Source organism: Scatophagus argus, chromosome 19 (genome assembly GCF_020382885.2).
Source record: "Scatophagus argus isolate fScaArg1 chromosome 19, fScaArg1.pri, whole genome shotgun sequence".
Lineage (NCBI taxonomy): Eukaryota > Metazoa > Chordata > Actinopteri > Scatophagidae > Scatophagus > Scatophagus argus.
The window spans coordinates 9,491,384-9,504,782 of NC_058511.1; the positions used below are offsets into that span (position 1 = coordinate 9,491,384).

The following is a 13,399-nucleotide window of genomic DNA, read 5'->3' on the forward strand; positions in this document are numbered from 1 at the left end:
TAGAATTGGCCTGGAGGATGTGTCACCACACAAGTTGTATTTTCTGCTGCAGATGTGAAGGCATTTCAGTCAGAGTTTTTCATCATTCTCTGTTTTCCCAGAGGCAAAGAGGGATAAGATGGGAAATGAGAGAAGTGAAACGACAACAGCGAAAAACAACGCGACTGGACAGGTGAGAAGGGGAGAGGAAATGTGTCAGAGGTAAATAAGGAGTCAGGAGTTGGGTAAACAGCACTGGGTCAAGAAAGTCGCTACCAAAAGACCAAAGTATTTGAATTGAAAGGATTGCACTCCAGTGTACAACATATGCATGCTATTGAATTTAATGTCCATCCTGCTATTTTAAAACAAAATATCCAAGTCAAAATTTCTCAAATGTAATTTAATGACAGATATGATTTTAAGAGGCCTGTTTTAGGATATCTAATTCTTTTTCTTTCGCATTTGTTCATTCCTTTAATTTCGATCATCACCTCCCACTTATCAGAAATCTGTAAAATGATTCTTATGTTCTATAGCAGGTGGTGCAACGGAGGAGGAGAGCAGTAAAGCAAGTGGTAAACAGTTCCACTGCAAGGTTTCCACACACATGCTTTACACAATCTCCACGTCTAATTAAACGGCACAATAAATAACCAGTAGCACACGTGACCTGTGCACCATAAATACATCGACAATCTGCCGCCAGCAGAAATAAAATCCCGTGAAATGAAATCCTGTGATGCTCAAGAGAACTCCGACTGCCACTGCACGTGACCGTGAACACAAACTGGCGGGCTGCATGAGAAATTTATGTGTGTGCTGCCTTTGAAGCGCGGGAGCACGTATGCAATATATGTCAAGAGACCGCAGAGTGAGAGAGAGGAGAATCTCTCCGGTGGCCCCTAACCCAGATTAGGACCGGAGGGTGTCGAGTATTTAAATAATGGATGAAGCAGCTGCCTTTTTTTGTCCGTCTCAGAATGAGCAACGCTAATGCGAGTGCACTAAAAGACAGACGCCTCGATAAACATTCGGCCACTGACTCATTTCACTTCTTGAATCAGTCCCCTCACTGAGCAGGCTACTCTCTCCTGGGCTGGGAGACTCCACAGGCCAGCTATTTGACAGATGCGTACACTTGCAGATGGGACAGTGCTGGGTGAAGTTATGGCTGAGAGATGGAGGGCAGGATGATGAGGGGGGTGGAGATGGAAAAAGAGGAATTATGGGGTGAAGGAAGGGGGGGGGGGGGGCGGTGAAGGAGCTTGGATGTGGTTTTTGAGGGGATGAGAACGAGGGAATGAGCTGCTGACAAAGAGAGGGGGGAAGATGGAGAGAAAAACAAACAGAAAATGACATGACAGAGTACATGAGGAAAAATAAACTAACTGAGTGGATCTAGATTTTACATCAGGAATTGAAGCAGGTGAGAGGCAAAGAAGTTGGAGTGATAGTATATGAAGGACTGATAAGTAAAAGAGAGAAATGCATCATGGTACCTGTGAATGGCGGCAAACAGATCCTCAGTGGTTCGAGCCCGCGATGGAGTCGGGGTCACCATGTTCTCCTCAGAGACCCCGTTGGCTGATGGGGCTGGAGATGATTCAGCCGTACTGGAGTCGAACACCTCACCTGAGACAGAGATTTAAGTTACATACAAATGGTTACAAGAAAGTAAACACACATACATCAGGTCACTCAGTACAACACACACATACACATGCACATGCACACACACACACTCATGAATCCACCATCCTGTCGCATTAACCTGGCTGCCTGTAAAATCTGAAGTGGTACGGAGAAGGTGCCGGACCGTCTCCTTACATTCTCTTTTTGTCTCTACATTTCCTCTCCTCTCTTTTCTTCTCCTCCAGTTTAGCCTCTTTTCTCCTCCTCCTCTCAACCTCCGCGCTCACGTCTTCGCTTCGACTGCCTGAGCCGCTGGAGGCAGTCTCACTTTACGCTCCCCCCATCCTCCCCTTCATCCCCTTACCAGATCTGTTCCACTCCCCTCTGATACGATGCAGCCCCTCCCCCTCCCTCCAACCACAAAAAGCATCTCCCCTGGGACACTTGCCCCCTCCCTTACCTAGGAAAGAGAAGAAGGAAGCAGGACAGAGAGAGAGAGAGTGAGTCAGAGGGGCTGACTGAGGATGAGAAATTAACAGTAAAGAGAGGAGAAGGAAGAAAAAAGGACAAGACAAGAGATATTTGGAAGTAGGGATGGACAGTGGAGAGGAGTCGAGTGGACAGTGGAGGCTGAGGTGTGTGGTGGTGGGGCAGAGAAAAATAGCAATGCGGGAAAACCGAAGGGACAGCAACCGCAAGAGATCTCTGCATATGAAACAGAAAAGGATGAGTGGAAAAGTGAGAGAGGATGAATTCAAGAGACTGCAGCAGTGCTGTCTCAAAGATAAGCTGTCCCTCCTGCACTATTTTCACAGTTTTCAAACCTTTAAAAGCTTGTGGTTTCAAGTTTGGATCCTTTGCTACGGTGGACAAAATTAATTTTACAGCTCCCTGAGGAGCTGGACACACTATTAGCAGGCAGCAGCATCACTAATAACCACATAGGTTTGTGGCAACAGCCTTAACAACAAGTAAATGAAGTGTTTGATAGACACATTCTAAAACTAGTTTTGTCTATTTGCATATTTTGCACATTTATAGCCTCAATTTGGTGTGTGTGTGTGGGGGGGGGGGGGGGGGGGGGGTAATGATAAATTAAAACTGAAACCTAATTTCAGTCGGACTCACCAGTGTCATCCTCCTTGGAGCTAATGGATCCAGTCGTGCTACTTGTTGCATCTCCTTCCTCCTCTTCCTCTTCCTCTTCCTCTTCATGAGCCTCTCCATTGGTGCACAGTGCATGGTCAAGACTTGTCTCCTGGCTGGTTGAAGCAGAGGTATGGGACTCGTCCTTGCTTACTGAGGATGTGTCACTGCTCTCTGCAAGAGGCTCGGAGCTTTCTGAAGTTTCCTCTTCCTGCTGTTGCTCACTTTTACTCTCTTTCTCCTCTTCCTTTATTTGTCTTTGCAGAGCATCGACTTGGTCTTCTGTTTGTGACTGGCTGGTTATATCCTCATGAGATGGAACCTGTTCACGGATTGACTGGGGGATATATGGTGGGAAACAAGAGATCTTGGGTTTCTTGGAGACTGCTGGAGGCTTCTGTTTGACAGGAGAGCTTTGGGAGCTCTGTGGGGGACTGGGCAATGATTCCTGACATTCAGCATTCTCTTTTCCATTTAAGATAAAGTAACTCTGGTCCTCGGCTTTCCCATTTATGACAGTGCTACCTGCTGTATAATCTGTGATACTGCAGTCTAAAGACAACTCTTCTAAGAGCTTTGACACAGGTGAAGGTGAGGAGTTGCGTGAATTTTCCTCTGGGGAGCAGTTTGACAAAGGTAACACAGTGGGATGCTCCAATGTCTGGGGCTTTAGACCCTGAAGGAGGTCCACCCCTGTTTCTTCAGCTTTGGTGTGGTCTGACTTGCCATTAATCTCCTTCTCAGGCCGTTTAACAGAGCGGAGCTGAACACTCTGCAGTGCAAATGGGGTGATCAGGGGCTTAGATGACTTAGTAGGGCTGTTGGAAAGAGCTGGTTTAGGTTCATCCTTCACTGCCTTGACAAAAGATGGAGAGGAGGAAGGTGGGACAAAAGCAGGCAGGGGAGGCGGTGGAGGGGGCCCCATGGAGGGAACAGGAGGGGGAGGTGGAGGGGGAGGACTGAAGCTACCATTGAAGGATGAACTGGGTGGGATTAGCATTTCAGGAGATGGAGGAGGAGGGAATTCAGGCGAGGTGGAGCAAGCAGGGGGTGGGCTCAGAGTTGAACCCTGTGGAGTGGGTGGTAATGGGGGAGCTGGCGGTGGAGTAACTACACTGGAACTTGGTGGTAAAGGAGGAGGGAATGGTGGAGGTGGGCTGAGAGGGGTGTTGGGAGCTGAGGAGGAAGAGAGGGGCAGGGGTGGAGGTGGTGGGGGAGGAGGGCCGGAGCATTTAAGTGAGTCAGAGGTGTTAGAAGACAGGGAGGTGGAAGAAGAGGACACGGACACAGAGGACAGGAGAGATGACTTCCTCTCTGGAACTTTGGGCTTAGGCCGGCTGCCTGAGGGAGACATGGACCTGACAAACGAGGGCACTGGGGTTCCAGCTGTCGGGGTGTTTGACTGGCTGGAGTAGCCGCTAGATGGGGAGGTCAGTCTATGCACCCTGTCTGGTGAGGAGGTGGACATTTTGGGCTTTACTGCCACCCCTTCCTCCTGATCTGGAGCTCTAGCAGCCTGGCTGTTGTTGTGAATCTCATCACCATTCTGCAAATCTCGTGGGTGAGCCCCGGCTGACATGTTATCTGTGGCGTGGGCTGGAGGGGTCTGTGTCCTCTGATCTCCATGGTTATGAGGGTAGTCCATGTAGTATCCCCAGGAATCAGCATAGTCTGAGCGCAAGCTGCTGGTCTCACTGTGAGCAGGCGTCACATGGCACAGTGAGTATGCATTAGACAAACCGCCGCAGTTGGCGTTGGCTGCAAGTGAGGCTGCAGAGCTACCTGCACTAATGCTACTCTGACTGCGCGGCCGTAGCACCCAAGGGTCATCATAGTCACTGCTTGGGCTGTGAGAGGGTGAAGAGGGTGAGGCCCCTTTTCCTTTCCCACCTCTAAGTCCCAACTGTAGGCTCTGCTGCAAGCTGGCAATTAGAGTTTCATTGAGCATGGCTCCATTTGCCTCACCACTGATGGCACTGACCCCTCCAAGGGGCTTTTTTACGCCAGGCTTACGTCTAAGAGAGTCCGTACGAGCTGGGGGCAGCGGAGGCTTCTTGGCCTTGCGGAGGGAGATGCTGCGGGACAGAGAGCGGTCACTGTACAAGCTTCCAGAGTCTTCCTGATTGGCCATCTCGCGGCACTCGTACATGCTGTGCCGGGTGGCCCGTCCAGCTGCTGCACCATGCCCACTGCCATGGCTGCGAGAGCGCAGTCCCGAATCCATATGCATGGACGTGTAGTATCCATCATTGTCTTGGGAATAGAGGGAGCTTGAGTCTGTCGTGGTCCTGGAGGACAAGTCCAGGCTGCTATACAGGTGATTGATAGGAGTGGAGCAGCTGGAGGTCAGAGTGCGGTGTGGAACCACCACATTTTCTGGCGTGTCGTAGATCCACTGCTCCTCTGGCAGACAGGATGGTGGTGTGGGGGCCAAGGTGCTGTGGCTGTGTACACTGCTGTCTGAGTGTCCTGACTCGCTAGGGGGTGCTGGGACTACCAAACCACCATCCTGTGGTGTATGAGTAGGAGTAGAAGTGACCAAGGCTGGACAGGTGGAGCTGTGGGTAAAGGCTCCTGGACTGGAAATCAAGGAGTCAGTGTTGGTAGAGGCAGCCAGACCGAGCGGCCGAGCTGTCGGGTAAGCTGAGGCTGGGGAGTGGGACAGCTGACCGGAGGTGTTGAGGGTAATGACCTCAGAAGTACTAGATAGGGTGGCATTAGGGATGAATGAGGTTGAATAGGCAGCATGTGGGGAAACCACACATGCTGGACCACCACCCCAATCACTGGCCTGTGTCCCCCTCAACTCCTGAGACTTGGGCCTGGGCAATGTGCCTATCCTTGGGGCATTTCTTATGTGCACCACTGTATCATCAGCCTGAAGCTTCCCAATCTGCCTCTGAGGTGTAGTTTGCTCCTCTGACTTGATGGGGGTGCTGCTATAGATGGGGTCAGCACTGAGGGACACCCTAGCACCTTGTCGAGGCAGACTGTGAAAGCGGGAAGGATCTCCGTTAAAGCGTTGTGGCAGCATCAAGATCCCAGAGCTGTCACTACTTGAGATGGATATACTTCCTGTTGAGGAAGAAGCAGAAATGCCAGCCATTTGAGCAGCGATTCCCTGTCCTCTCTGAGCCCGAATTCTTCTCATGGATGGAGGTACAACCTTCACTTCCTCTGTCTGGCAGCTGGAATCTCTGGTCTGTGAACGTCGGAGCGTTGAGTTGACGCTCCCAGTTCTGCCCAAAGTGGAGTACTGTCCCGGGATGAACATGGAATGCGGCCTGAGCTCTCCGCCGTGTCCTTTTGCTGCTGTCAAAGAAAGACAGAAAATAAGATAAACACATGGTTGTTCAAAATTTTTCCAGTTTTATGTTCCTGCTCCATTACCCTTCTCTTCCCTGTCTATAACTTCTTCAGCCATAAAGCCTTCTGCTCCTTTGGCTGTACTGTCATGAACTGTGGTCACGGGGATGCTAATTAATTTGATTTGCTGTAACCGTGTCTCATGCGTTAATAACTTCTGTTTTTTTTCAATAAGCAGGAAAGGATATGAGGAAAGACAGAAAGACTCTGCTTCCTCTCCTATTCTGGCTCTGTCTCAGTCTGACAGAAAAGCAAATAGTCCTCTGAGGTCCAGGACTGGTAAGGTATGAGGCAGCCAACAAACAAACACATACATGAACATAAACACACATAAAAGACACATGTGCAAGCACACAATGCTGTCATGCACTGTCACACAGGACAGAACATACAGAATGTACAGGCAGAGAGAGACAAGGACACAGAAATGCAGATATCACAAAAACACACACACACACACACCAAACATACCGACTGGAAAACAAACAATCTGAAGAATGAGTTGTAGAATAAGAGATATCTAGTTTGTCTCCCATCTGTGGTGGCTCTCCTGTTGATGCTCGTATCCCAGAACATACACTCTTGTGCGTCCTTTCTTCTCGCTCCCCTGTATCGCTCTCTCTAAACCACACATACACTCTCTCCCTCCTTCGCTAAAAGCTGGAGTGACAGCTTGGCTGCTGCTGCTGCTACTGCGATAGATTAAGCTGCAGGTCTACTTTTGCAGGCAGCGCTAGTGCATGGGAGAGGGAGGGATGAACCACTGGGACAATTATCCTGGACCAGTAATCATGACATTCAGAGGCTGTCGTCAGCTGGGCACTAACCATACTGTAAAGCTCTTTTCCTATCAGCTTTGGTGATCTCATCGCACAGAGAAATGACATTCTTCTTTAACACTGCTGTCATCTTACAGCTCAGAGATGTGTAAATAAACATCAGCCATGTGGTGCTGTCAGCACAGCACACTGTCAGCTTAGTAAGCTTAGTGCTTAGTTAACACCCAGCTCTGATTACTAACTAATGGTAAGGGACCTCCGAACCTTCATATTTGATATTTAACCCTCGTCTGCTTGGAGGGTTTGAGGATCACACGCTCTGAAAATGAGGGGTGTGTGTGTTTTATTATTTTATTATTACATGTTGGTAAGTAAGACACTTATGGGACACGTACTAAGATTAGCAGCGCGGCCCCAGGATTAAGGCACAAACACAGGAGCACAATTAACACACACATTTCACAGAAAAAGGACTTGAGAAAGTTGACCTTGAATGAATACGGCACAATGTGTATTGTAAAAGCATTTGTAAGCAAACTTTGCTCTTAAATTCCCCTGTGTGACATATTTTTCCAACAGGCAAAGTCTAAAATGAGATTCTATGAAAGCAAAAGTTTCTAGAGAAGGAAAAAGGGCAAAATTAGAACCACAAAATTACTGAAAAGGATTTCATAACTGGTTCTTGGCTGTGGATTCAAGAGAACAAATGAGGCCACTAGAACTAAAACAGGGAAAGACTGAACAACTGCAGGGCCTTGATCCAACACTGTGGATTTGCATGTGTCATTTTCTCCTCTTCAGTATGACTTACTCAGGACAACACTGGAGGGGTCAGTGAATTTATAGTCTATGATTATGCTCTGTGAAAGCATACATCGATAGAGAGTATGGTTAGAGGAAATACTGAAAGACGGAGGGATGCTTGTCCACAGTGTTGGTACAGGTCTGTGGACAGTAGAGCACAACACAGTGCTCCACAGTGATCCATACCTAGCTCCTGGTTGATGTTGTCAGGCAGCCCTGATATAGTCTTTCTGCGTTTGACCTTCTTGGGCCGACGGGACACGGTGTCAGTGTTAATGAGGGAGCGCCGGATGCTCGCCTGACGGTCAAACACTGCCCCTGGTAGCCGGGAGGGCGAGAGCAATGCAGGCGGACACACAGGCAAACAGAAGTCGGTTAGTCGGAAGGAACAAACTTTACAACATGCAGAAGGCTTTTTTTTGTTTTTAAGTTGAACATGCAACATCAGCAGGGCAAGAAATCCAAAAGGTCAGTTCAACCAAACTGTACCACACAATAGATAAATAAATCTCACCTCCCTCTAGTGGTATCTGGCCATGCAGCTAGTTTTGGTTTTTGAGTTACACATCTTTTATGTGTTCTGGTGCCATCCCCACTATGATGCAAGTGCACCAGAACTTTTGACATTTTATTTTTGTTACATTTTGTCTCTCTTATCTGTATAAATTCACAGGATTGATGCATAGGATTATGCAGATATGCACCACTTTTCACATGGATTAAAAGTAGTTCTGCTTAAAACTATAACAAGACTGATAGCAGACGTTTAAACAGGTAAAGATATCAGTATTTGGGAGTTAAAAAAAAAATCTTAATACAACTAAAGATACTGATATTGCATGATGCCACAAAGCAAAATGAATTTTTTTTTTCTGGTCATTTGGGTGAACTGACCCTTTAACATTTTCATCCACCAGCCAATTTGACTTAAAACCAATTAATTTGTCAGCCATTTTCATTCATTTACTAGCCAAGTTTAATCATCAGGAGCAGAAAATAAGTGAAGCACTGGCTGATCAAAAAGAGTCTGGTTAGGCTGATGATTTGTGTTAATTCCCAAACCTGAATATAAGTTACTTAAGTGTAAACATACATGTGAGACGTGAGATGAAGAGTGCATGCTCTTATCGTAAAAACACGCATGCACAGGAGGAATATGAGGTGGGGCAAGCACACACACAATCTTTCATTTTTCTCAATATCCTTCTCACTCTGTCCAGTTACTGTGAAGGAAGAGCAATATCTCACTAGGAAGTGCTCCTCTTGCTGGCATTTGGCGAGCTGGTGACAGCCTGCAGGCGTCAGGGAAAAGATACTGATATGAGGGCAGATAGTGTCTATCACACTCATCCTCAGTGCGACAGAAAAATCCCTGATCTCCCTTTGTGTCTCTGTGTTTTGCTCTGTCTTTTTCAGTAATCTAAAGTGGCAAGAGATGAAGTCAACAGTGATTTGTGTGGCGTGGGACCACATTAAGCACCGAGTGTGTAAAGGATGATGGGATCCCAGTTATATTGGCCATGACAACAGCAAAATTCAGTTACTGAACTGAAATTTTTGCAAACACGAGATACCTGTCTGATGTGAGTTTATGTCTAATGTGTGAACGATCAGACAAGCTAGATTGTAATATATCATCAGAACTGCCTACATGAGATGTTATATCGACATGTATGTTTTGGCTTGTATGTGTCAGATCACGCTGAAAAATCTGACTTGCCAGCAGGGGAATTGCACCCACACGTTTTGCTGTGTGCGAGCGTTTGTCTGTCAGACACCCCGTGATCTGACATAAAGTGACTGAAAAGCCTTGACCCTTGGATAAGCTGTCAAGCGATTGTCACACACAAATGCTCGCTCACACACACTTAAAGGAAGGTGAAGGTCAGTCTCCAAGGAGCATGAAGGAAGGGGAGAATGTACACAGAGGTACAGGGGAGAGGCAGACATCCATGACTGACACATACAGTTTTTTCCTCTGTGGATGAGTGGATACAGTAATTGATTATTCTATATTCACTTAGCCACAGAGGGTTGATTAAAGGAATAGACTGACATTTTGCTTGTTTGGCTCGTTCCCTTTCTTGCTGCTTTACCGAGATTTAGATGAGCAGATGTTTTTATGGCACTGAAATTATTTAAATCCTTTTCGTGTTGCTATTCAGTATGGAACCCAAGGACCAGGATGCTTGTGTTCCATAGACTACACGGAGGGGGGACTGGTCGCTGCCTGCTAGTGGTTGAGAGGTGGGAACAAAGATGACTGCAGTTGCCAAAATGTCATACCTGTGACGTTGATGGCAACTATGTCTGTGGGCACGGCCTTAGCTGTCTGCCTCATCTTCTCCTCTGGGGTGGGGAGGGGTGTGCCTTTGCTCCATGCCACCTGTCCGTCAACCTCAGACCCCTCCCCTCCTTCACCCTGCGGGGTCTGGGGCCTCATGGAGAGCTGAGATTTGTTGTCCTCTGTCGATGACGCTGTGGACTAGATAAGGAAGGAACAATGGGTTAACAAAACATAAAACATGACGTGGAGCAAAAGGAGGGGAAAGACAATGGAAAGAGTCAGGAAAACAGGAAAGTTGAAAGAGAGGAGAGGAGACAGGACAGAGGGGAGAGAGAGATAATAGAAACAAAAAAATCAAAAAGAGAATAACAGCAATAGGTAACTTCCAATAGGTTGTTGGAAGACAGCCAAATGCAGAGGTAGGCGGAGAGACGAGGCAGAAAAAGGGAGTGACAGACGTGAACTACGATGCACAGTAATGAAAGGTTATGGAACAGTTTTTGTCACTGAAAGCCCAGAAGTGACGGATGAAGAAAAACATCAGAAGAAAATGCAAGTGTGAATGGAATAGAGTTCAATTGTCCAAAACTATAGCTGACAGACTGTAAGGGATATATGGACACTCACAAAGAGACATTAATATATTGCACTGCTGTGACCTTTAGTAACTTGCGGTGCTGTAAACATGTTTCACCAGCAATCAAACACCTATGGAAACACTCACACACACAAACATCTATCAGGAGCGACTGGAGATGGCAGAATAAAAGCAACAGAGCAACAGCGAGGGCAAAGAGAGAGAGAGAGAAGGAGAGCCACTCATGCATTAAACTCTGTTCACACACAGGAAAGGATTCTCAGTCCTGAAGTAGCATTTACTGCAGAGAAACTCCAACGTCCAGGCTTGAGATTGAGCTGTTAGTCAACAGAAGGCAACAAATAATCCCAAACTGTTTTGATGGTAGATCAGTTATACATGCAGACTTTCACCCAAAATTTGCCTGGCTGCATCTGGAAGAACATGAGCATCTTTCCACCGTGGAAAAAAACAACAGGAAATCCTCTGTGTGATTTCCTTAATCAGAGATAGAAAATTGCTAGAATAAAGTTGTCCAGAATTTACCAAATACATCCAGGTATCATTCCCTATGTCCATTACTGTTTGTCCTGACAATCGCAAACATCAGACTGGCTAGAAAAGATGGCTATTAGTGCTTTCATACAAACCCTGCATGGATGGATGGATAAAAGGGGGAAGGCAATGGGCGGTGTAAAGAAAGGATCTGAGCAATAGTTTGGTGGAGAGCATGGCTTGTTATTTTGCATCATTGTGACTAAACCATGAACCCTGTTTCTCCTTTTGAGGCTGCTGTCAGGAAAAGTTATGCTCACTGGCCTCAGGACAACAGGAAGTGACGGGGAAGAGAGGGGAAGGGAGACAAACAGCGGTGAATAGGAAAGAGGGAGGGAGACAACCAGGAGGAGGTGATTGGTTTGGGTTGAAGAGGGGTATGGCGAGGGAGAAGAAAGTAGAAAGACACATAACGAGAGATGAGAGTCGACAGTTTGGAAAGACAACAACATGTTATGAAGGTCAAGGGTCGAGGCAGGCATGAAACTAGTGGGTGCCATCGAGGGCCTCCGGAAGACAAAGGAGACCCTGATAATAACAAAGAAAGAAACTTTCACTCATATTGCAGTGTGTGACAAATAAAAATGAGAAGAGGAGAGGAGGCATATCTAGCTATCAGACCATTAACACTTCACTCAAAATGGTCTGCCAGTAGAAAGAGCAATTAATTCTATAGTTTTTATTTCACCCTCATTGTCTCTTTCCTTCATCTCTGTCTCTCTGAATTGTATCACCCTCCTGAAATTAAAGCACTGTAGCACTGGACAAACAACAGCGCCACCCAGTGTAGAAGAAAGACAAGTGTAATGGACAAAAGACAAACACCGGCAAGTGTTTATTCTCTCTGTGTATTTAGCTCTGCCTGAAAAATAACGACAGGTCAGAAAATAAAATAACAGGAATGAAAATAAAACGGCGTGAGTTAAACACGTGAGTCACCTCTACTTTTTGATGTCAGTGTTAGCTTAGTGCTAATTCTCACTGTAACATTACTCCTAATAAAGATTTATCAGTAAAGTTTATCTGGTGTTACTAATTAGCACAGTAGATAAGAAAATAAAGACAGGGAGACAGGGAGAGCTACAGAAGCAACTCAAATAAACTTAGACTGAGCAAAGGGTACATTTTCGTGTGTGACCACTAGAGGGTAGACTGACACTGTTAAAAATCACTGGAGGTCAGTTGCCATGCTGCTTAATCAGCACTCATTTACAAAACGCTGCTTTGCACACACTTACTGAATTTGTATGTGCTCAAAACGTAACAATGGTCACACCTGGGTGTATTAATGTGCGTTTGTGTACCTTCTTATCATTGTCATCATCCTCATCGTCCTGCAGGCTGCTGGTGGACTGTGTGGGGTCAGAAAAGGTGGGACCCTGCGAGTAGTACTGAGAGCTCCGGAAACCATCTTTTCTCAACTTGTCACATTCTGCAGAACAGGCAAAAACAGAAAACATGTTACACAGACAAGAAGAAAAGGACTGGATTGTACTGATCTACAGATCTTTGTCAATGTGTCAGTCACGTGAGTGTGGTCCCTGCTGGGCGCTGCCAAGTGCTGCTCACACCTCTTCTCCTCACCACCTGCTGTGATGGGCTATGATGTATGTGAGTGTATGTGTGTGTATGTCAATGTGTGAAGGGAAGAGACTTTATAAATGAGTGTGTGTGTGAGTAACCAGAGGAGGGAGTATCAGTTTCAGTCTGTCACACACAGATGGCAGAACTGTCCCGCTCTCCAGAAGCCCCCCCGTCCCTCTCAGGGGGCATTTAACACATCATCTCTCTCTGCAAACATCTACTACTGCATCCTTTGTCTCGTCTTTTAATAGCTCATTATATTCACATAATACTTCAGCTAAAGCCTCATCTATACACACGGTAAAGGGTTTTGCGTCTGTTTGCCGTGAGGAAAAACCTTGCACATTTTTATTCAAACACCATTAAGACAAAATATAAATATGTCCTTCTGTGCAACATCAGTAAGCTATCAACTGACAAGCATGTCTCTATTGTCTTTGTCTACATATTATCCCTGATACATAAAACTGTAAAAACCTTCCTGGTCTTTTATTTTGCATTTGTTCAGTCTAAGATGCACAATCAAAATCCCTCTTGCTGAATGACAAGAGAACTGAAGCACATCACTCCCGGCCTGGCACCGCGATGATGCCGCCTTTGATCCCTTTTATGTGCCATCCATAGCTAATTACAGCCTGTCTCTGTGGACGGACACACTGGTGCATGTATAATACTGTCAGTTAATGG

At 46.4% G+C, this 13,399-nt stretch overlaps 1 protein-coding gene and 1 long non-coding RNA gene across 10 annotated transcripts in view; one reads left to right on the top strand and one right to left on the bottom strand.

Moving 5' to 3' along the window:
• The window catches only part of nhsl1b (NHS-like 1b), a 98,069-nt gene that overhangs the window by 4,087 nt on the left and 80,583 nt on the right, over window positions 1-13,399 (bottom strand). For 6 of the 9 annotated variants that reach the window (XM_046372514.1, XM_046372516.1, XM_046372517.1 and 3 more), the window contains 5 exons: window positions 12,433-12,560; window positions 9,996-10,194; window positions 7,896-8,027; window positions 2,743-6,072; window positions 1,482-1,614 (listed from right to left, as the gene is read on the bottom strand). In XM_046372514.1, the coding sequence (XP_046228470.1) occupies window positions 1,482-1,614; window positions 2,743-6,072; window positions 7,896-8,027; window positions 9,996-10,194; window positions 12,433-12,560 (3,922 nt within the window). The remainder of the gene's footprint in view (window positions 1-1,481; window positions 1,615-2,742; window positions 6,073-7,895; window positions 8,028-9,995; window positions 10,195-12,432; window positions 12,561-13,399) is intronic. The other 3 variants (XM_046372515.1, XM_046372520.1, XM_046372522.1) reach the window with 1 other exon arrangement.
• On the top strand, window positions 6,248-10,082 carry LOC124050222. The gene is made up of 3 exons (XR_006841582.1): window positions 6,248-6,410; window positions 9,126-9,292; window positions 9,875-10,082. It is a non-coding gene; the product is annotated as an uncharacterized LOC124050222 (long non-coding RNA).